The 21,078-nt window shown below is 39.0% G+C and overlaps 1 protein-coding gene across 1 annotated transcript in view; it reads left to right on the top strand.

The window, feature by feature from the left end:
- Positions 1–20,719, top strand: part of LOC149316521 (ferric reductase 1-like) — a 57,616-nt gene extending 36,897 nt beyond the window's left edge. Inside the window, exons 6-18 of the mRNA XM_089518720.1 lie at positions 884–968; positions 2,010–2,051; positions 2,427–2,612; positions 3,320–3,421; positions 5,092–5,233; positions 7,062–7,175; positions 9,696–9,808; positions 12,051–12,137; positions 14,065–14,162; positions 17,841–17,899; positions 18,947–19,084; positions 19,191–19,216; positions 20,630–20,719. Of these exons, the coding sequence (XP_089374846.1) occupies positions 884–968; positions 2,010–2,051; positions 2,427–2,612; positions 3,320–3,421; positions 5,092–5,233; positions 7,062–7,175; positions 9,696–9,808; positions 12,051–12,137; positions 14,065–14,162; positions 17,841–17,899; positions 18,947–19,084; positions 19,191–19,216; positions 20,630–20,719 (1,282 nt within the window). The remainder of the gene's footprint in view (positions 1–883; positions 969–2,009; positions 2,052–2,426; positions 2,613–3,319; positions 3,422–5,091; positions 5,234–7,061; positions 7,176–9,695; positions 9,809–12,050; positions 12,138–14,064; positions 14,163–17,840; positions 17,900–18,946; positions 19,085–19,190; positions 19,217–20,629) is intronic.
- Positions 20,720–21,078: the final 359 nt, after the last annotated feature.

Below are 21,078 nucleotides of genomic sequence, written 5' to 3' on the forward strand. Positions count from 1 at the left end.
GAAGCTGCTGACAGGCAACATGATGAAACAGGCATGGAGTGAAGTTCTGAAAATTTGTTTACATGTCAGGGTTCTAATGGAGTAAATGCAAATTACTGGATGCACCTTTAAACCAGATACTTTATACTATATTATGACCGACTTTGCAGAAAAATAGTTTATCAAGATTCAGGTCCAAAACACACTACAGAAATAATCCAGTTTGAGACAACTTTAACTGCCTTGGCTCAATGCTAGGGAATTCTGAGAACTGTAGCTTTGTCAAACATTTAGCCTTCTTTGTCAGAGAGCATTGGTACCACAATAAACTGCAATTCCCAGTATTCCCTAGCACTGAGCCAGGGCAGTTAAAGTGGTCAAACTGGATGATTTCTGCAGTGTGGACTGGACCTTTGTTAGGCTATAGTAAATTGTTAGCATGCTATTGTCTGATATAAATATAGAAACATAAATCAAACTTGATATTTTACATTTTGCTGTTGTTACCAGCATTGGAGCCTTAAAATCATATGTGTGCATGGCATTCCTTATGACCCTATAACAGAGTGTCTGAAGGGAGATGACGTAGAAGTCCTCCATGGCTGCAAGACATGCACATCACATACACTATTGTAACATAGATCAAAGGGGCCAAGATAGGAGTTTGCTTGTCTTAGGTGTGTATGAATAATAAACATTAGTCAGTTTTCATAAAACTTGTCTCTGTTGACCTATTACCTTGGCTACCTTTGAATAAACACGACTAGTCACCGCTCCTCTATTTGAGCTCATGATAAATTCCCCAGACCAAGGTCACATTATTACACTGTGGAAGAATTTATTAGCTGTGCTTGGTCAATGACTTCCAAAATTATATTTCAGTGGTCTTTCCCCTCCCCTCTAGAGCAACAGTCGTACAGAGTTTTGCCACATTTTGGGCTCAGGTTCAAAGCCATCTTCTTGTGTCTTCCAACACACCATCTGTTTCTGTAAGTTTCAATATGATACTCTAATTTTTTATAATATTAAAAATGTGTAATAGTACATAACACATATTGCATTAAAATGCTTTTAGACTGAAATTATATGCATTGGGATGAACAATCATATGTTGCCCTTGGCCTTTACTGGGACAGTTTATAAATCTAGTGGGAGCACCTCTCGATTTTCTCCTGCATTGGTGGCACAGATCAATTCATAGTGAAAAAAGCTGATGAGCCCTGTAGCCAGATGCAAGTAAAAATGATTTCTTATTGTTTAGCTTATTGAGATGAGGAAGTACAGAAATGTGCTAAGCATTCATCTCTAGTAGCAAAATTGTGGTCATAATATCACACATCCCCATTAGGAGAGGTAAATAGTGCTATCCTTCTTTGATTTGATGGTAGACATCAAATTCTGAAGTCACTTAATACCAAAAACATTTTTAATTGGCTTAGGCAAGTCACTTGCTCAACACACCCTATCCAGAAATCTAACCTACCTCACTTGTTGTGAAGACAATGAAGCTCTCTTTGGAGCAGGAATGGAAAAAGTGTAAACCTCACCATTCCTAGTCATTATATCATCAGTGGTGAGGAATTCTGGGAAATGCAATCAGCCAACATCTGGAGGGTCACAGAATTCTCACCCCTGCTTTGGTGTAAAGGAGGGATATCATAAAAATAAGGAAGCTGGGGTACAATTGGCTATAACATAGTAATCATGGAAATAGTTCTGCTCCCAAGTACCACAAGTGAAGAAATCACTGTTGCACTGCTGGGCAAGGAACTTGTGGCCAAGCTCCCATGAACTATAAAGTCATAGCTAATAGTGTGATCTGATGGATCATACAACCAGTAATATCTGGATGACCACATTTCCCATCCCTTCACACTGACAGTTCCCAATAAGATCTACACTCCAAACTTCACAAGAGACTATGTAGACAGCCCACTTCAGTCACATGATTTTTAGCCAGAAGATTGTAAGAAAAATTCATTTTCCATATCCATTTTTATATAACTAGTGGTGTTCTGTGTCTTTTCTAGACTTTACCCAGTTTTTCACAGAGTACTACTCCCTTTGCAACCGTAAGTGTTTGATTTCTGCATCTCATTGCGTTTTTGGTTTGGGTTCCACTTGCCCATCCAAAGGTCTCTTTCATGCGGTTTCTATAATGTCAAAATCAAATTTATTGGTGCAGTAGATGTGAGGTTCAGAGGACCACCTTTCAAAAAATATCATGGTGTCGTACCTCGTGTATCTGCCATGCCCCAAAACTGGCTAGAAGCTGGCTTTTCATGCCAGTCTGTTCTTGCCTAAAGCTTGCTGTTGTGTGACAAAATCTAAGAATCCTGTAAGAGAAGTGATTTGAAGAATCCTGAAACAAATGCATAAAGTGCCAGAGATAAAGAATCATGAATGCATCCATGTATGTGACTTGAATAGGTTTGTTTCCATTGCAGATCTCCACAGAAGAAGGATGTAGTACAGAGAAATTCTGTTTCAGTAACCCTGCAGGGTGCAGTCCAAAGGATCCAAACTGTTACTTCATGTCATCTGAGGCATTAGAGGGTCCTGCATTCAAATTTGAAATGAGTGGTCTTTCAGATGGCTATATAGCTATTGGTTTTTCTGATGACACAATTATGGTGAGTCATTGAAACGTTTCCTTTATTTTTTTATTTTAAAAATTTACATTCAAAATACCTGTTAAATACATAAAGCCAAAGGTGGCCTATGATCATCATGGTTAATGACAGAGTTTGGAAGGTTACTTTCAGAAGAACGTGTATAATGAATGTAAAAGCCATGCATAACTGTGTAGTGGTTAGAAAATGCTCTGGTACTCAGAATTATGGATGTGTTCTGGGTGGCTGAAGTATGTCATTACATCCACTGTTCCCAAGAAGACCTTTCTAAGCACTAGTACAACCTAGTACACAACTTAGATCATAACAAACATATAATTCAGCTCAATCCAAAGCCTCGTTTAGCAAAATAGTTTTTCCATCAGAGGTGGGCAACATGTGGCTTGTGGGCTGCATGTCCCTCAGAGTTAAAGAACACACCTTTTTTTGGCCAAAATGTTCCAAAACACCCCAAAATGTCTTCTAAGGGGCGTAGAGGGAATTTCTGCATGTTTGGAGTCCCTATCACACTTACCAGAAGTCAAAAACAAAATTTTGTGATTTCCTCCCTCTCTCCCAAACTGCCCAATAGAGGCTCAGGAGGGTCCCAAAACATGGCTCCATGTCCCACAGGAGGCCATTTCCCAATGACCTAGTAATAAGAGGATAAAGATAAGATACACATATTCTGGAGACTGGACTATGGTGATGTTTTTTATTTCTTCCAGGGGAATGATGACATCTATATTTGTGTTAGAAATGCCACAGATCATATAGAGGTTCAACATGCCTTCTCAACTGGACGTACTAGACCTACCCCTATACCTCTGGTACTTAAAAATGTCTTCTTGCTTCTAGTATATTTTAAAGCATGACAGATGTTATATAGAGTTTAAAAGTTATGTGTTTTGGCCCTACCCAGAATGGACAAAGAGAAGAAGAGGGTAGTGACTTTCATACTTGGATTACCATATATATATATACTTGTGTATAAGTCAACTTCATGTATAAGTTGAGGGCAGGTTTGGGGGCCAAAACTATGGATTTTGATATGACCCATGGATAAGTCGAGGGTAAAACTTAGGGCATGTGACAAAAGAAGTAAAGACTTTATGTACTGATGGTAAATGTTACATTTCTATTGCAAAATCTTTCAATATTGCAAGTCAGTAGTATACTGATTCTAGCTCACTCACACATTATTGGATATTTCCACAAAAAAATCACTTTTTTCAGCCAACTCTTTACAGCATTAAAACTTGCAGTTAATCCTGCAATAACATTGTCCATCAAAACATAAAACACATGTTTTTCTGACCAAGGTCTCTCCTGCTGAATAATTTGTGTCAGTCATTTCTGCCAGGTTGGCACCAGGTATTGTGTCTTTTTTCAGTGTGAGCTACAATCAACAAAATAGAATTGAGAAGTTTTAAGGCTGCATCCACACTGCAGAAATAATCCAGTTTGACACCATTTTAACTGCCTTGGTTCAATGCTATGGAATTATGAGAACTGTAGTTTGTTGTGGTACCAGAGCTCTCTGATAGAGAAAGCTAAATGTCTCACAAAACTACAATTCACTACAAGTCTGCATGGAAGAAAGTCACCATATAAGTGTTTTGAGTTTTTACTGGGAAAATTCTGTTTTTGAATAGCTGTAATAGCAATATGTTGTATTCATATGTTTGACATTTTTTGTTTGTTTGTTTTTCTTTATGTTGTAATGTTTGTTTTATTTAGTAGTTACTTTTTAGGATGTTGTTTTGACATTTGTGATATCAATAAAGATAGTCATTTTAAAAAAACCTACAATTCACAGACTACCCAGCTTGTCGGGGGCAATTAGCTTACACATTGTAAACCGCTTGGAGTGCTTAAATGCACTGATAAGCGGTATAGAAATGTACTTGCTTGCTTGCTATTGCTAAAGTAGTGTCAAACTGCATTATTTCTGCAGTGTGGATTCAGCCTAAGTGACTACTGTACACCCTGTTTCACATGGTGAAGCTGTTTGAAAAATAGGTCCAGGTCAAAAGCCAAGAAAATGCCTGAAGAGCTACATGTTTGCTAACCTTTGTAAAATTATGCAATGAAAGGGAGCTGTGAGGTTTTCTTCTTTGAGGGAGGGGGGCATCAGAAATGTACAGGCCCCTCCTTTTTTCTCTGGGCCCCGGACTGGAAGTACCAGCTGCACCTCCCTCTTATAGGTCCTGATGTGTTGTGGTGGTTTGAGAGTTGGACTAGGACTCTGGATACAAGTGTCTGAATCCCCACTTGGCCATGGAATCTCACTGGATTACCTTGGCCAAACTGTTACCTCATGGCTTAGAGTCCTAGTTCTTTGATATGTTACACATAGGTGAGATCATGACTCTTTGAAATTACTTGGAGTCCTCTCACTGTTGTTAATGTGAGCTATTAAAATTTCCCTATTGTATATTGCTTTGTGGGTGCAATCTCAGTAACCTAGCAATTTAGATAACAACAGCTGTGTATCTAGGGTGAAGTGGAAGTTCTAGCAACATCCTTTAACAATGGAATCATCAGGTGTTCTTTCATTTCAAGAAATGCTATATCAACTCAGCCAAGAGATGCTGGCAATTTGTACTACATATTTTTGGCTTTTGGACCATCGTCATCTGGTGAGTTCATCTTAGAACAGGAGTGGGGAACCTTGGGCATCTGAATGTTTTTAACAATTACCTTCATCTTTTGACATCTTTTGTTTTTGCCTGAGTTTTGTTTTTGCAAGGTTCTGCCCCCTCCTCTGCCTCCTGCTGAGTTAATTGAGTGCAAATTCCTTTTGCACTTTGAACTGTCTGCAGCAAATGAAGTAACCTGAGGACAAAAGGGGGACAGTGGGGAGAGGAGAGAGAACTGGGATATTTTAAAAGCAGCCCCAAAAGTAGAATGACTAAGGATTAATCAAGACTGTTCCTGCCAAATCAGTACAGTCGGAAGGTATGGTATCAGCACCAAACATGCCTGTGAAAGTGGTGTGACTGAGAACGTGTAGGAATCTTACCAACCCAGGCATACTCATGTAGGGATATAGGGCCTTTCAAACAGGCTGGACCCAAGCCATACAGGGCTGTGGGGGTAATAACCAGCACTTTGAATTGTGCCTACAAGCAGACCTTTAGCCAGCAAAGCTTTTGCAACACAGGATTTGCATTTTTCCTTTAACTGGGCCCATTCAACAGTCTGGCTGCAGCATTTTGGATCCACTGAAGTTTCTGAACAGTTTCCAAAGGCCTCATTATGTGTATTACGGTGATCTGCAGGACCTTGCATGGCTGGTGCGCAAGTTTTAATTGTGCAAAGGTACTCCTGGCCACTGCAGAAACCTAGGCCTCCAGCCTGACGGCTAAATTCAGAAGTACCCAAACTGTGAAACTGCATTTTTAGGCATCCAGCACAGGATGAATTCCTGTTCTCAGATCTCCCCTTCAAAACCAACCAGAAGCACCTCTGTGTTTTCTGGATTCAGCTTCAGTTTATTGACCCTCATCCAATCCAATTTTGACATCAGACATAGGCCTAATTCCAAAATAGCTTCCTTGGAACTGGAAGGAAAGGAGAGGTATTGCTGAGTATCACTGGTGTACTGGTGACACTGAACCCCAAAACTCTGTCCAATCCCTACCAGCAATTTCAGCAATTTCATGTGCATGTTAAACAGTATTGGAGGTAGATTTGAGCCCCGAGGAACATGTGAGGGGCCCTTATCACACTTTTGACCATTGTATTTGAGTGTGGGATTTCAAACCTTCCCTTCTACAGTTGCTTTCCTCACTATATTGGTCCTCTGAGATCAATTCAGGGGAGTAAAGAGCTGGGGAGTGAGGGTTAAACAGCACAGAGTATGAATTGATCCCAAAACAGATTGGGATCCCACAAGCTCACCCGTAAGTATATATAAAAAAGTTTGGCTGCATTCTCCATACTTAATATGGTGATTAGTTTTACCTCTAAAGATTTTGGTAAAATGGGGCTTTGTTCTGATGCAGATATTTTTACCTTTGCTTGACAAGACATATCTGCTAACATTTCCTTTCCTACCCAACTTTTTCTCTTTTGCTATAAATACATAGTGGACTTAAGGTGGATATGTATTCTCTGTGGTACATCTCCATCTTTCATAGCCGTATCATATGAGAAAAGAAATCTCTGTGCCTCTCCGCATGATATCGTAGCATTTCTGTTCTATTTCCTGAGGGAGACAGTAAAAAAAGCATGCCTTTTATCAAACGGGATTTTCCAGCAGGACAAAAGACACACGTTTACGACCATCTTCCTCAGAAAGAGAATGGAAATGATACGACATCATGTGGAGAAGCATGGAGAAAGCCGCTGCTCTCCTACCCCATTTCAGATTTCTTTTCTCATGCAATAAGGCTCTTATTGTTGGAAGGCACTGTTTTAATAACAACTTAGTCTTGTTTTTTTAAAAAATATATATCTTTCAAGGTCAGATACTGAAGCATACCAGGAGACCTTTCATCACTGATCAGAAGGTGAACATTTCAAGCTTCCAATCACTAGGGGGCACTGCTTCTACACCTTTGATTATTAAGGCTCATGGTAAGTCACCAACTATGAGTTGATTCACGCAATTCCATCTTTCCACTTTAGTGTTTGTAGTCTCAGTATGGGAGGCTTGCAAGTTGGCCTTGGTCTCATGAATGGCTTCCACAGATTGAAGTGAGTCCAGATTGTGTGTGAAGACAGACTGTTTTTGGTTCACATGTTCTTCTGTTCCCTTCCTTCAAGGATTTTCCTTGGTCAGCTACACCAATGTTACACCTATTGATAGTTTACAGTCACAAAGGTTTTGGTGTCCTTTTGAGGGGGCTATTAATTTGAAGTGGAATAAAAATGAAATTGTCCCAGATCCTGCAAGTTAAAATTTTTATTTTTCGAAAGCCAATTTTGTAATGTCAGGAACTGGTACCTGAGTTGCTCTTTCCACACACACACACACCCCTTTTAAATGTTATATATTCAGGGGCAGTCATGTTGGCCACGAAGGAAAATAACAACAAAATCCAAAATTCACAAAAGAATGATACCTTTATTGGCCAAGCAAAATGCATAAATTACATCAAGCAAGCTTTCAACAATACACTGCATTCTTGATCAAGCAAAAGGTTAAAAAGCATACAGGAGAACAAAAGAGATAATGTTAGACTCACCAGCCTACCTTTTGCATCAGATGTTTTTTCTTTTTTAATTTTTTTCATTCACTCAACAAATCTTCAATTCTTTACATATACTGTTACTTTTCATTACATCTTTAAAACACAGACAAAATATACAAGCAACAACACATAACACAACAACACAAAAGATTCACTGACAATCCACAGTAGTAACATTAACTTGTTTACCCATACGTATCTTGTTAAGCTTATTCATATTTTGGTCACATTCAGTGATAAATTAATAAATTCTATGAAATTATCTTCCTTCCTTCTCATTTTTGTTGTTGTTATCAATTCTAGCTTAAGATTCTTCATTATTATAATTGTTATAAAGTCTACCCAATGTACATTCTTCCTATAAATACCCCATCTTTGCTATACTAATTATATTCCCAACCACTTCTGTTTATACAATGATCAAATATAAATATCATGATTCATACCTTGCTTCATCAAGGACCACAGATGTTGTTTTCTGTTGTCATTCATTTGGTTTGGAGGGATCTCAATTCAGGCAAAGGCCACGTGGGAACTGAGACAAAGGACAATAAAATTAAAACTCCATTAGCAGTGATAAAATAACTTTTCTTAGGATCCAAATTGTCTCTTTCCTTTGTGAAACAACAAACAGAACCAACAAATGGATTATATAAGGCAGAAGCAGAGGCAGAAGGACTGGATAAAGAAAGGAAGGGAAAGAATCAGTAGGGCTGGAAGCAGCAGAAGACAACACAATCTGACCCATGACTGACTCAGTAATGAAAGAAAAAATGAAACTCTACCAGTGATGGTACATACATGATCTGGTGTATTTATATTTGAAATAATTCAAATCATGGCCAGGTATTTATATTTGAGAGAAATTAAATATAAATTTGATGTAAATCAAATAAGTAAATATGTAAATCATAACTGCATATTATACAATTAGGATTTGTATAATTTATTATTTATTTACGTTGTTTGCTGTTGTATGCCTTAAAGTAGTTTCCAATGTATGATGACATCATGGGCCTTTCTTGACAAGATGTGTTCAGAGGCGGTTTGTCTTTGCCTTCCTCTGAAGCTGACGGAATATAACTTGCCCAGGGTCTCCCAGTGGGATTCCATGGCCGAGCAGGGATTCGAACCCTGGTCTCCAAAGTCATAGTCCAGTGCACTACACTGGCTCTCATTTACTATGTATTAAACAGAAAAGCAAAATAACTCCCTACTTCCCATTTTGTTCCGGCCTCTTTCCTAGGCCCTGTTGAATAGCTTTAGTTTTGCCTCCAGTTCTCATGGCACACTGTTCCGATGTTGCATGCTCCTGCCTGTCACATACCTGCCAGTCAAGGCCTATCTGTATTTGGCTGGGAGATCAGTCTTACACGCCCACTTCCTTAGGGTTCAATTCCTTTGCAGACTTCAGTCACTAACCACAGATGTTGAGCTCATGTTTCTAGTTCTTTTACCTGTGTTCTCATTTCAAAACAGTAAGAATGACAAGTTGTTTGCAGGAGAAAAGGAAATTACAGGTTTTTCAACAGGTTTTTAAGCACCATTGTAAACTGGTTATTTTGCGCAGGTAATCAGGCTCACTCTTTTTTCTAGCTCACTATGAAACCAAGCTTCTTGTTGAGTGATTAACAATCACTTTAACTCTTCCTTCATGTACATGCACATGTGTACCTTAAGATGTATGTACACATGCACACCAGTGTAGTAGAGAAATGGTAAGGATTCTAGTCAAATGCATATTTACTCTGAGGAATAGATGCACCTGCTATTCTTTGTTACATTCCTTTGACTTAGAAAAACCATGTATTTTAAGTAGTATCCTGAGATATATTAAATTAATGCTGGAAATACTGTTTGTTTTAAGGCATCGCCTCTCATGCCTATGATTTGTTTTTGTAAGGTGCTCTTATGCTGATTGCTTGGATGACTACAGGCAGTGTAGGAATGATATTTGCCAGGTACCTGAAGAAGTCCATCAAAAAAACTCTTCTGGGTAAAGATATTTGGTTTCAGGTATGGATGTTCATAGATAACGGTAAGCTTTTGAACTGCAAAGAATATATATTGTCTATGGCACAGTACAGACTGCCAAAAAACAGCGGTCTGCCGGCACCTGTTTTTTCTCCGGAGGGAAGCCGCAGCCACCAAACCACACGGCTTCCCTCCAGCGGAAAAAGAACCTGTGAAAAGCGGGTTCTTTTAAAGCCGCAGGGGTGGCGTAACAAGTGCGCCACTGGTGCAGTGGTGATGTAAGTGCCGGGCAGCAATGTGCGGATGCCGCGTGGCACTTACGTAACAATGGAGGCGCCCACGTATACAGGGCACCACCATTATTATGCCGCCGCCACATAATAGGGTTGTGGGGTGTGTGGTCGCTCCACCCTAGCGTAACCTTAGTACGTGGCCAGGCCAGTGCAAAGTGCTGATCTGGATTGTGCCTATGTTTACTAGACAATTTCCTTAATGGAAATGTGAACACACCTGCCATTTATTTTGGAATAAGAGTTCAGTTACAACTGCTGTAGTCTATTATGTACCTTTCCAAACAGGCATTGCTGCTGATGACAAGACTGGTGTGTCTAATTTATTGTAGTCCAGAGAGGACAAATTCTGACCCTCCAGGGTTATTGAACTGCAACTCCCATGAGCCCTAACTAGGATAGTGATTGATGAAGTATTATGAGGGAATTACAGTTCAAAAACATCTAGAGTGTCACAAATTGCTGACCCAGTTCTGGAGTGAAAGTTTTCCTGAATCCATCTTCGGGACCTCACATTTCAACACGATGGAACTTAGCACATTACACTGTTATTTCATTGAATCAGTCCTGTCTTTGCCTGGAGTTTATTGTACAATACTACATCTCTCCTGGTGCTGTACCTTGCTGTACTGTTGTTGGGCCATTTGGAAATCTATTATTTTCTCACGTGAAATAATCTGCTTAATGACCTCCTATCCTGTTGTGGTTTAGTAACCACTTTGGGTGTGAATGTATCATTCCACTTTGTTGCGATAATGACAGCATAGTGAATCCTGTGTGTGTGTGATTTATTGTTCCTCCCTTGGGGATTCCTTGAGCAGGGAAACCCCAGTCTTCCTCCAGTGGTTGGACCTAAGAGTTTCTAAGAGAACTGCTGCATGTTTCCTCTCTGTTCTCTGGCATGTTTTTTAAATATATATATTTAAACAAGTGTGGTGCAATAGTACAATACTGATGTCATCCTACATAGAATTATTGCCCAGAAAAACCACATGGTTCAGGAAAAAATAAGAAGTAAATACAGTGGACCCTTCCTATTGGCTGACTGGCAATCCACCGATTTGGCCACCTGTGAATCGTTTTTGTTTAAACCACCAATCGTAGAGCAGACCGAGGAGCAGAAAAAGTGATGTAAATGGTATTGTCACACTTCAAGTGTGAGAAAGAAAACATAGGAATGCCACTGATGTGAAGAAATGCCTTCCCATTCCACTACCTTTCTGAGTACAGGAGAAGTGGTTTTCAAATGGAAAAACCTGAAACAACTAACTAGCATGATAATCACCTAGGTTGCAAGAGCTCTCATTTGTAGTGCTACGTATTGTTATATATTGTATCAAAACAATATAAGAATATAAGAAAATAATGACTTGACATTGACCTCTGGCGGTGTTTTTCCTTGTCTACTTTATGTTTTGCATTATGATCTTATACATATCTTTTGAGTTCAGTCGAACTTGTTTCGAAGTAAGGAATTTTAGTTTCATCTGCTTTGCAAACTGTTATTGCTCCAGTAGCCATTCTGTGCCAAGTGAAGCATGAGATAAGTATAGTATCCTTTCTGTTTCTAGCATATATGAGTTTTCGCATTTGTTTTAGGAAAAAATAAGTAATATCTATATCAGTTAGCCCTTTTTCTTTTAGTCTAGATTTGTGTGTATTTATAACAATTACTTAATGAAATATATTGGTCTTTGCCAGTCTCACAGAGAATTATGTAAATTTCTTCTTGCCAGTCGTAATAGTAAATCACTGCCTTTAAAGAAAGAATCTTTCCAAAGGTTATTGAGAAAGACTGCATGGGACAATGCAATTGGAATATAAAGCAGACTGGAACATGAGAAGATTCAGAGGCATTATTTTGTTCAAATAAAAATATGTTATTTTTTTTAGAGCTATTATTAAAATATTTTTCATATAGAAAAGTAGTAGTTGAGCCAGACAAAAACATTTTATTATAATCAAATTAAAGTGCTAACTTTCTTTTCATTTAGATACACTTGTTCTTCATGTTGCTAACTGTGGTGGCAACATCAATTGCTTTCATACTGATCTTTGTAGCAGTAAAAGGATGGAGTGACGTAAGTTAGACCTTTTATTTATTTATTTACAAAAACTTGTAAGGTGCCGGTCAAAACAATTTTAATAGAAGATTGCTTTAAAAATGTGATGTAGGAATAGGGACCAAAGTACCATCCCTTCTCAAAATGGACTGCTGGGCATCATGCACCCATAGCCATTGTGTACCCATACCCACACTCTAAGTGACCGCTTCCTATCCCACATTCTTCTGGTCTGTCAACTAGGATCCCACACTGAACCTCTAGGTTGTCATATGTGGCCCTAGGATTGTCAGTTGATGATCCCATTAAAAAAAAATCACAGTTTAATTCTTGTGAGCTAGTATGGCTCACATGAGCCAGTATGGTACAATGTATGGAGTACATACCTGACAGCCAATGTGGTATAGGGGTTTGAGTGTTGGACCATGACCCTGGCGATCAGATTTAAATCCCTTCTCAGCCATGGAAACCCATTGTCTGATCAGCATTTGGAAGTCACACTCTCTCAGAGGAAGGCAATGGCAAACCCTCTCTGGACAAATGTTACAAAGAAAACCCCATGATAGGTTTGCCTTTGGGTCACCATAAATCAGAAACAACTAGAAGGCACACAACAAGAACTGGACTGGTACTTAGGATATCTGGGTTATAGTCTTTACTAAGCCATGAAACTCATGGGCGGGGGGACATTGAGCCAATCCCTCCCCCAGCAGTCTTTCACATACAAACACATAAAGCTTTACCAACATCGTTGTGAGGATAACATGAGAGGAAGGAAAGTAACATTTCCTGCCTGGAGCTCACTACAGAAAAGACAGGATAGAAATATAAAATTAAATGCATAAAAATAAACATTTATTTGGATGTAAATATGGTTTAGACTTGTTAAGTGCGGCCTATTTGCTGTTCAATAAATATAAATATCTAGACAGCAGCCTCCCTTTTTTCTTTCTCTTTTAAAATTAATTTTAAAACATGCACAATCCAGTTTAAAATCAAAGTAATATATAATCAGAAAATAAAAAGATGGAGAAAATAGAGAAAAGAAGACGAAAGACATAGTACACAAAAGGGCTCTGACTCCCCAATCCCAACTGTAATCGGGGCGGGGGGGGGGGGGAATAATAAAATAATAAAAAATATTATTTTACCATTACAGATCCAGCTAAATAATCCTTCTAAAATTAATAAAAATTATAACGACAAATTATTGCATAGTCAGATTTCTTATTGCTTAAAAAAACCATAAACAGTTTCTAATCCCTGAAAAAAATCTTCAGTTGGCTGACCCTTTAGAATCCACAATAATTTGGATGTTTGGGCTACCTCAGCAACCTTAACAATCAGTATTTTTTTTAAATATGTTGAAATATTATTATTCATAATATGTATTTAAATAAATAAGAGATTTATTTATTATTCATAATGCTTAAAAAAGAAATATGCATATGTACATAGTTTTATCATGCAAGCTTGCAAAGCTGTATTAACAGAAAAGAGGAGAAAAATACTTTCCCCCTGATATGCCGCAAAATTCAGAAGAAACCCACTCAAAGGTGGGAATAAAATATTGCAGCTGTTGCTGGGAATTGCATGAAAATACTTTGAGACAGTAGAAACGTCATTTGGATATTTAACCTCCTCTCCAAAAAAACAACAACCCTACATCAACAAATGCTACAGCCCCCTGACACATTTCCCTTCTCTGGAGGAGCCCATTTGTGAGGAGGGGGAAAATAAGATTGTTTCAGTATTAAAGAAAAAGAAATATACCACTTGCTTTAGCTTTCACTCTGTTTACTGCTTTTCTTTGTCACCTTTACTATATTATGCACAAAAAGAATTGGGATGTGGTCTATATGCATGTAAAATAACATATTTTTAAAGAAGTGGCTATACTAGTTGTATTAACCAAATGTAAATTACAAATTTTTATCTTCCACAGAATGCAGGAGCCCATGCTGTTATTGGATGCATTGTCATGGTCCTTTCATTCTTTCAACCAGTGATAGCATTTTTGCGACCTTCTCTTACAAATAATAGGTCAGTAAATCCAGTTATTTTAGTAGAATATATTGTATATTTACTGTGTTGCTAAGAAATGTTGCTTAAATTAGGGCCTTTTCACATTGCACTATTATAGCACCATGATTCCAGTTTTACTACCATGGGTGCATCCTGTGGAATCCTGGGGACTATAGTTGATGAGGCACTAGATGAACATTGTGGATGGGAATTCTAACTTCTCCTCCTTTAAACTGCAAATCCCAGGATTTCATTGAATGGACCCAAGCCAGTTAAAGTACAATGTAGTTCTATAATTGTGTAGTGTGAAAGGGCCCTACAGAAATATTCTATTCTAATCAATAACAAGATACAGAAGACATATTTAGGTGTAGCTGTATGGGCCGTGCAGCAAAATACAACAAAATCCATAAAACAGTGATACCTTTCTTCTGCCAACTAAGTACAAAGGACATCATGCAAGCTTTCAAAGCTCCACTGGCTTCTTCATCTGGCAAAGGTGTTAAAAATCATACGGGAGAAGAAAAAATTATCATGTTAGAATTACCTAAATTTTGTCTTAAGATGGTCTAGAGTAGGAATTCCAAAACTTTGGTCCTCCAGGTGTTTTGAACTTCATGTCACAGAAGCCCTAGCCAGTTTGACCAACAGTCAGGAATTGTGGGAGCTGACGTCCAAAACATCTGGAGGACAAAAGTTTGGGAACCACTGGTCTAGAGGGATATCAATGTAGGCAGAGGCCAGTCCCTCCCTTTTTTGGCCAAGAGGGTTCTGAGAAACAAAGATAAGTAAAGTCGACATAATCAAATTTCAACTCCACTATCAACAAAAATGTAGCTCCTCTTGAGATCCAAGGTATCTCTGGCTTGTGGAGGCTACTGCCCCATTTCTTAAGCAGGGAACATTGAATTTCCCAAGAACTCTCTGTACTGTTACATTTGTAGAAACCTGTAGGTATTGTATAGGTAAACTATGCAAAATGTATTCCAAATGAAAGAGTTTTACCTTTGTTGGAGGTAGAAACTCAAAGAATTAATTCCCTATCTTTTGGCTCCCTCTTGCTTAGGATTCACTTGTTGTGGCTAAATTTGATATCTTGAAATCCAGGAAACATATTCAGGGGCAGCTGTGTTGGCCACGCAATGAAATATAAGAAAACCCACAAAGCAGCAATACTTTTATTGGGTCAAGATACCAGATCCCAGACCATCTTAAGACAACAGAAGTAATATCTTAAGATAAAATGTAAGCCTATGACTCTAATATTTTTTCTTCTCCCATATGATTATTTACACCTTTGCCTAAAGAAGGACCTGGTGGAGCTTCAACTCTTGCATGATTTATTTTGTGTTTTTTTAGTTGGGCCAAGAAAGGTATAGCTGTTATGTAGATTTTGTTGTATTTTGCTTCATGGCCATGACAGCTAATACAGAAGCTGTCTTCTTTCCCTCCCTTCTTTTTGTCTTTCTTTCTTTCCTTTGTTTTTTCTTTCTTTAGGCATCTTTTAACCGCCTATTGTAGTCTCTAAACTGAGACATATATCTGAAGTGCTTGATCATTTTGTTTATTTATTTCAGTTTACTGTTTATATATAAATAATCAGGCTACAAGGTATACAAAATATTTTGTCCATTAGAGATTGGTAAAGTAGAGATCTGTTCAGAAATAAGACCTATTTGGTTTAGTGAGGCTTACTTCCAGATAAGTGTGTGGAAAACTGCAGTCTGAAAGTGATCATCACTGATTTGCAAGACACACTGGGTGGTAACTTACAAGACACTCTAGAGTGCAGTGTTGAGCTACATCATAAAATATGGGTTGTACTCACACAGGCACTGATTATAGCTCATAGGTAAGACTTATTAAGACCTGGAACCAGTTTATGACACTGGAGCCCAGCCCTAGGATGTGTGAGATAGCACAAGAGAATCATGAGTCTCTGATTATATGGAAAGTGCAATTCATTCAACCACTGCGTAGCCACAACCACTTCAGCATTTTGTGAATTAGGCAATTATTAATAAGATAGGGATCACAGCTCTCAGGGGAGACTAGGTATAGGAGTACTAGTGGAGCGCCCAGTAAAGGTTACTTGCAGAATTTGTACAACATCCCATGGGGTAGGTGAGTGAATATTATCACACAGTTCTTTGTGGTCTCTTTATATGTATACACAAAAAAGGGTAGCAGAAGGTGTCAAGCATACTCTTTCTCTTGAATTGTCCCTATACCTTTTACTCAAATGTCATTCTGGGGGCTTTTACCTAACCTGCTGCTATGGCCACCAACTGTGGAGACTTTCCAGATGCCTTCATAGCATCTGTGTGAGACTTCATTCATCGAATCTCTGGGATATGGATAATCTCCTCTGATCTCCTCCAGACTTTTGAACTGTAAATCCCATCAATGTCAGCCTTTATAGGCAGGGATTATGTGAGCTGTACTTGGAAGGTAACCTAAATCTGTTTACAGATGAACAGACTTATAGAAAAACAAATTCTATAAAAGTGATTAAGCCACCTCAATCTTAGTGGAGAGGTGGGGTATAAATATTATTATTATTATTATTATTATTAATTTGCTAATATGGGATTGTGAAGTAAATACACTGGTGTATACACACACATACGCACACACACACGACAGGACTCCTGGATTAGATCAGAGGCTCCTCTAGTCTAGCATCCTGTTCCCTACAGTAGCCAACATTTAAAACCTTTAGAAAGCCTACAGAGATGGCACAAAGATTACAGCCTTTCCCTGTAACTGACCACCAGTAAACAATATTCAGTGTGGCATATTGTCTCTGAACATGGTGATTCCATAGTGTGCTGTTATGTCACTTGCAGAGCTTGAATAAATGACTTTTTTTATAGAGTTCAGATCCCAGAATCAGCCATCATGGCCATTGTCTTAGAAAGTACCTTAGCCAAGCCCTGGTCATTTGCAGCCCTAGATGTGGCCACAGAAGGAGGAATCTTTATTTACCAAATAGTACAGGAGTTGCATAACTTGTAGTCCTGTAGCTATATGTGGCAGTCCTTGGTCCTTGTCTGCATGGTCTGTGGGGATTTCAGGATCCCACCTACTTTTCCTCACACCCTACTTGAACTGTGTGTATTGGGGGGGGGGAGTTCTCTGGCTTTTAAGGGTCAAACTAAATATTACATTGAATTTGTATTCCCTGCTGTGACACATTTCCCCTCCCACAATAGGATTTCCTCAGACATGCACACTTCAATCATATTTGCAAATTAAGCCCGTATTTCCCTTCCACTTAGAAATCACAAAATACAGTACATAGGTAAGGAAACATGTGCTATGACAAATAAAATAAAAAATGTCCACTTTGACTCTGAATTGTTCTTTACCAACTACTGCTAGCAGTGAGTAAAACACAATCCCTATGGAAATTGAAGTGAACAGAGAGGTTTGCATGCATGTATGGAAGCATGAATATGCATGTGCAGCTCTTGCCTCCCCCACTGGACTGTGGATGTAATACTCAGAGCAAAAAACAAACAAACATGTGCACTCCTGGTTTAGTGGAACCAAGTGTGTTTATTTAAAATCTGCTCCATTACAAATAGAATATGGTGGAAAGAGTAGGCATGACGCTGTAGCTCTGCAACCAATGAATGTTTACACCTTGGAGAACAAAGTTATCTAACACAGTGTTTTGCATTGCACCAACAGGAGGTTTGTTTTTAATTGGTTTCACATGCTAAATGCATTAGTCATCAAAGTTTTGGCAGGTAAGTAGATGAATATTTCTATTTCAACTTAAAGGTTTAATGCTCAATACGCATTGAGCAATGTAGTCTTAAAATTTACACGACTGTAATGATGTGCCAGAGAATGGGATATAATCCACAACAACATCAACCAGATAGCTGCTGTGGAATGTCAACACCCTGATCCTTAGCACATATGCTTAGAAACTCCAGTGATAGGTAGAAACTTGGAATACAACAAGCAACTAATATACATACGAAGGACTCAAGGTGGCTTGCCTCCAAGTACAGAATCAGTTTACAAGGAGCTAAGTTTTTGTTTTGAAAGAAGATATTCCTAGCTTGCACTGCCCACAGAAACCCAAACACAGGTGGCTCATATTTGTTCGGTAACAAAAAACTGAAAGGATTCTAGACAATGTTTATAGAAATCAGACAAGGCATACCAATATTGTCTAACAATAATTTCTTCTCCATTATCCAGTAAGTTACAATGCTGTGGACTGGGAAAGGATCACTATTAGCAAATTCCCACTACTATTTCCAACTAAAATTCCCAGAATTCTTTATTGGAGTAGTGGAGAACCATTGGCCTGCTAGATGTTTGGACTAGAGTTTCCATGATGCCATAGGTTATGGAGGAAGGCATAAGGTGGAAGGCAAGATATAAATCACATCAATAAACAAACAAATCATTTGCCATACTGGCTGAGGTGTATAGGAGTTCTAGTCTAAAATATCAGTAGAGCCAAAGGTTTCCCAACCACTGCTTTATGGGAAACTGCAACATAATAAACCTTCCTATACATTTATAGTAAAGAAATCTCAATCTTCTATCTAGAATTTCATGGTGAATTGGGTCAGTAGAAGTACTCCAGAAACAGGTGGGTGACTGGATGTTTGAAATTATCACCAGTTTTTGGGTTGTTTTTTTTTTAATCAGCTCAAATTCCTAGCAGCCTGTTATTCTATAGAAGGGAGTGATGTGTGGGTGAGTGTAGGGCCATGAAATAATTTGTCATCCAAATGCTGAGGGTTTGCCATGACTGGTCTTTCTTTCCTCTTTAGTTTCTGCCATATTTCTGGGACTGCAAATGCTCAGCAACACTTCTAGCCAGTGGATGGTCAAAACAATGGGAGGCTTTGTGGGCTGGGAGGCCTTACTAGCCATCATGCTGGATGTAAATCTTTGGTTGAAAAAGAAAGGTAATGCTTGATTGGAATCCACAAAAAGCTTGTGTTTTTAACAAAGACAAGAAGTAACGTTGGAATTCATTTTGTTAATTTTTGTTTTGTCTTTTACTTTCTCCAGAAATCTATGAAGATCCACAACCAAAGGTAAATCTTTTTGTTGCTGCAGTTGTATGGACTTGTATGAGAGGTTTCCGGATGGAATAGCCCTACTACTGGAAGTCATTGTTCTTCCACTCCAAGCTTAAATTCGAATTCCCATTGACAGTCTACACTTCAGGGGTCTAATGCTTATCTTTTGGTGGGGTTACATTTAATATGTCTGTCTGCACATTATATACAACATAGCCAAGTGAGTATGGCCATTGCCAAGTTCCCTCCCTTTACTGTCTCTCTGTGTGTCTCTCTGGGGCTGTACAGACTGCCCCAAAGGGCTGGGTCTGTGCTGCCCCTTTTTGCGCTGAATTGGGGCCAGGGCAGCCTTACCGGCAACCCTGTGGCCCCAATCCAGTATTTTTCCGGGCCACGGAGAAGTGACAAAATGGACGGCCTGGAAAAGGGGTGTCCTTGGGGTTTCATGCCCCCAGACACCCCGGCGCTAAAGAGGAGAAAGGAGCGGCCCCTTTCTCCTCTGTATCGCTGGTGTGGCCATTTGGTTGCTGCACCAATGATGTGCATGGCCAAAAGGAGCTCTGAAATGGAGCTCCTTTTCACGCTGCTGGTAAGACGCAATAAGCACCCTCCAGTTGCACGGTAAAGTGTCCTATATCTCAGGCACGGTACACATGTCCTGGCGGCGATAGTAGGGCTCAGGACCGCACACCATCCACATGGTTGTGAGCCCTACTACGTTCAGGCAGTTCCATTACAGCGCTGCCTTGTCCACATTGGGGGGCGTGTACATGACATGTGGGCATCACAGTGCCCACACATCACACAAAGGGAGAGACGTCATAAGGGCTGCTCCTTTTTTGGTCTGCAGTGTTGCCGGGTGGTTTGGTTGCTACGGCAGTGCTGTGGACCAAAAATGGGAGCCCATAGACTGCCCTGAAAAGGGTGGTCTGTACTACCCCTGAGTTTCAGGTGGGAGGCAGCAGTCTTTTTCTAGGTCTGTTATCTTTTCACCAGGGAGGTGTGCTGGCCTTTTAAAAGTGTTTAGTAGGTTAGAAGGTAACCTATATAATGATGAAGGTGTGGCATTGTGTTGTGATGCCATACTGGATGATGAGGGATTATCTGTAAATAATATAACCAGGAGTGACTGCAGCAGCTCTCATGCTTCTTATACATGTATCATGGAGAGCATCTTAGCTATTTCTTCTTTGGCACCACAGGGCAGTTCAGCTAGATTACTGTGAACTAAAAGCTTATTGTTCTCATTGCCTTTTGCAGGGAAATGTGACATTTTGGAATGTTTTTCCAGGTTATTAGTTTTCAGCTTTCTCTTAGTATCTTTTCCTTTCCCTGCTGGTGAGCTGGGAATTTATATAACTGTTAGTAGAGACAACTGCTGAGCAAAACAAACATTTATGCATATGTCTATGTGTTTTTCTTTTGTAGGTGAAAAACGAACTATTACTACTGCTAATATATCTGTGTGGCAACCTGGCATTTTTAATAGTTCTGCTTGTAGGTATTGGAAGATCATAAAATGAATGTTTCTTTGGTGGGGAAATGAGAACGGCACCTGCTGTTTTACAACCTGTATCCCCCAAAAAGAGATTGTCAGAAATTTTACTTCTGCAGTGGCTAATAGTATCCTGACTTTGTGTTCAAAACAGAATGCTGTGCAGAATATTGTCTAAAATCTGGTTTAAAGATAGATTCAAGGATCACAGATCAAAGTATGAATCATGATAGAAATACATAGCATGATCTGGAGTAAATGTGCATATCTGATATATATGATAGACATTTCCACAGACATTGCGTAATCCACAGATGTTAAAACTAGAGTGAGAAAAATTGATGCCTTTTTTATGATGTAATTGTTATAATCGAATGTTATT

This window comes from Sceloporus occidentalis, unplaced genomic scaffold, assembly GCF_023333645.1.
Source record: "Sceloporus occidentalis isolate IW3139 unplaced genomic scaffold, rSceOcc1.0.p SCAF_3, whole genome shotgun sequence".
Taxonomy (NCBI): Eukaryota; Metazoa; Chordata; class Lepidosauria; order Squamata; family Phrynosomatidae; genus Sceloporus; species Sceloporus occidentalis.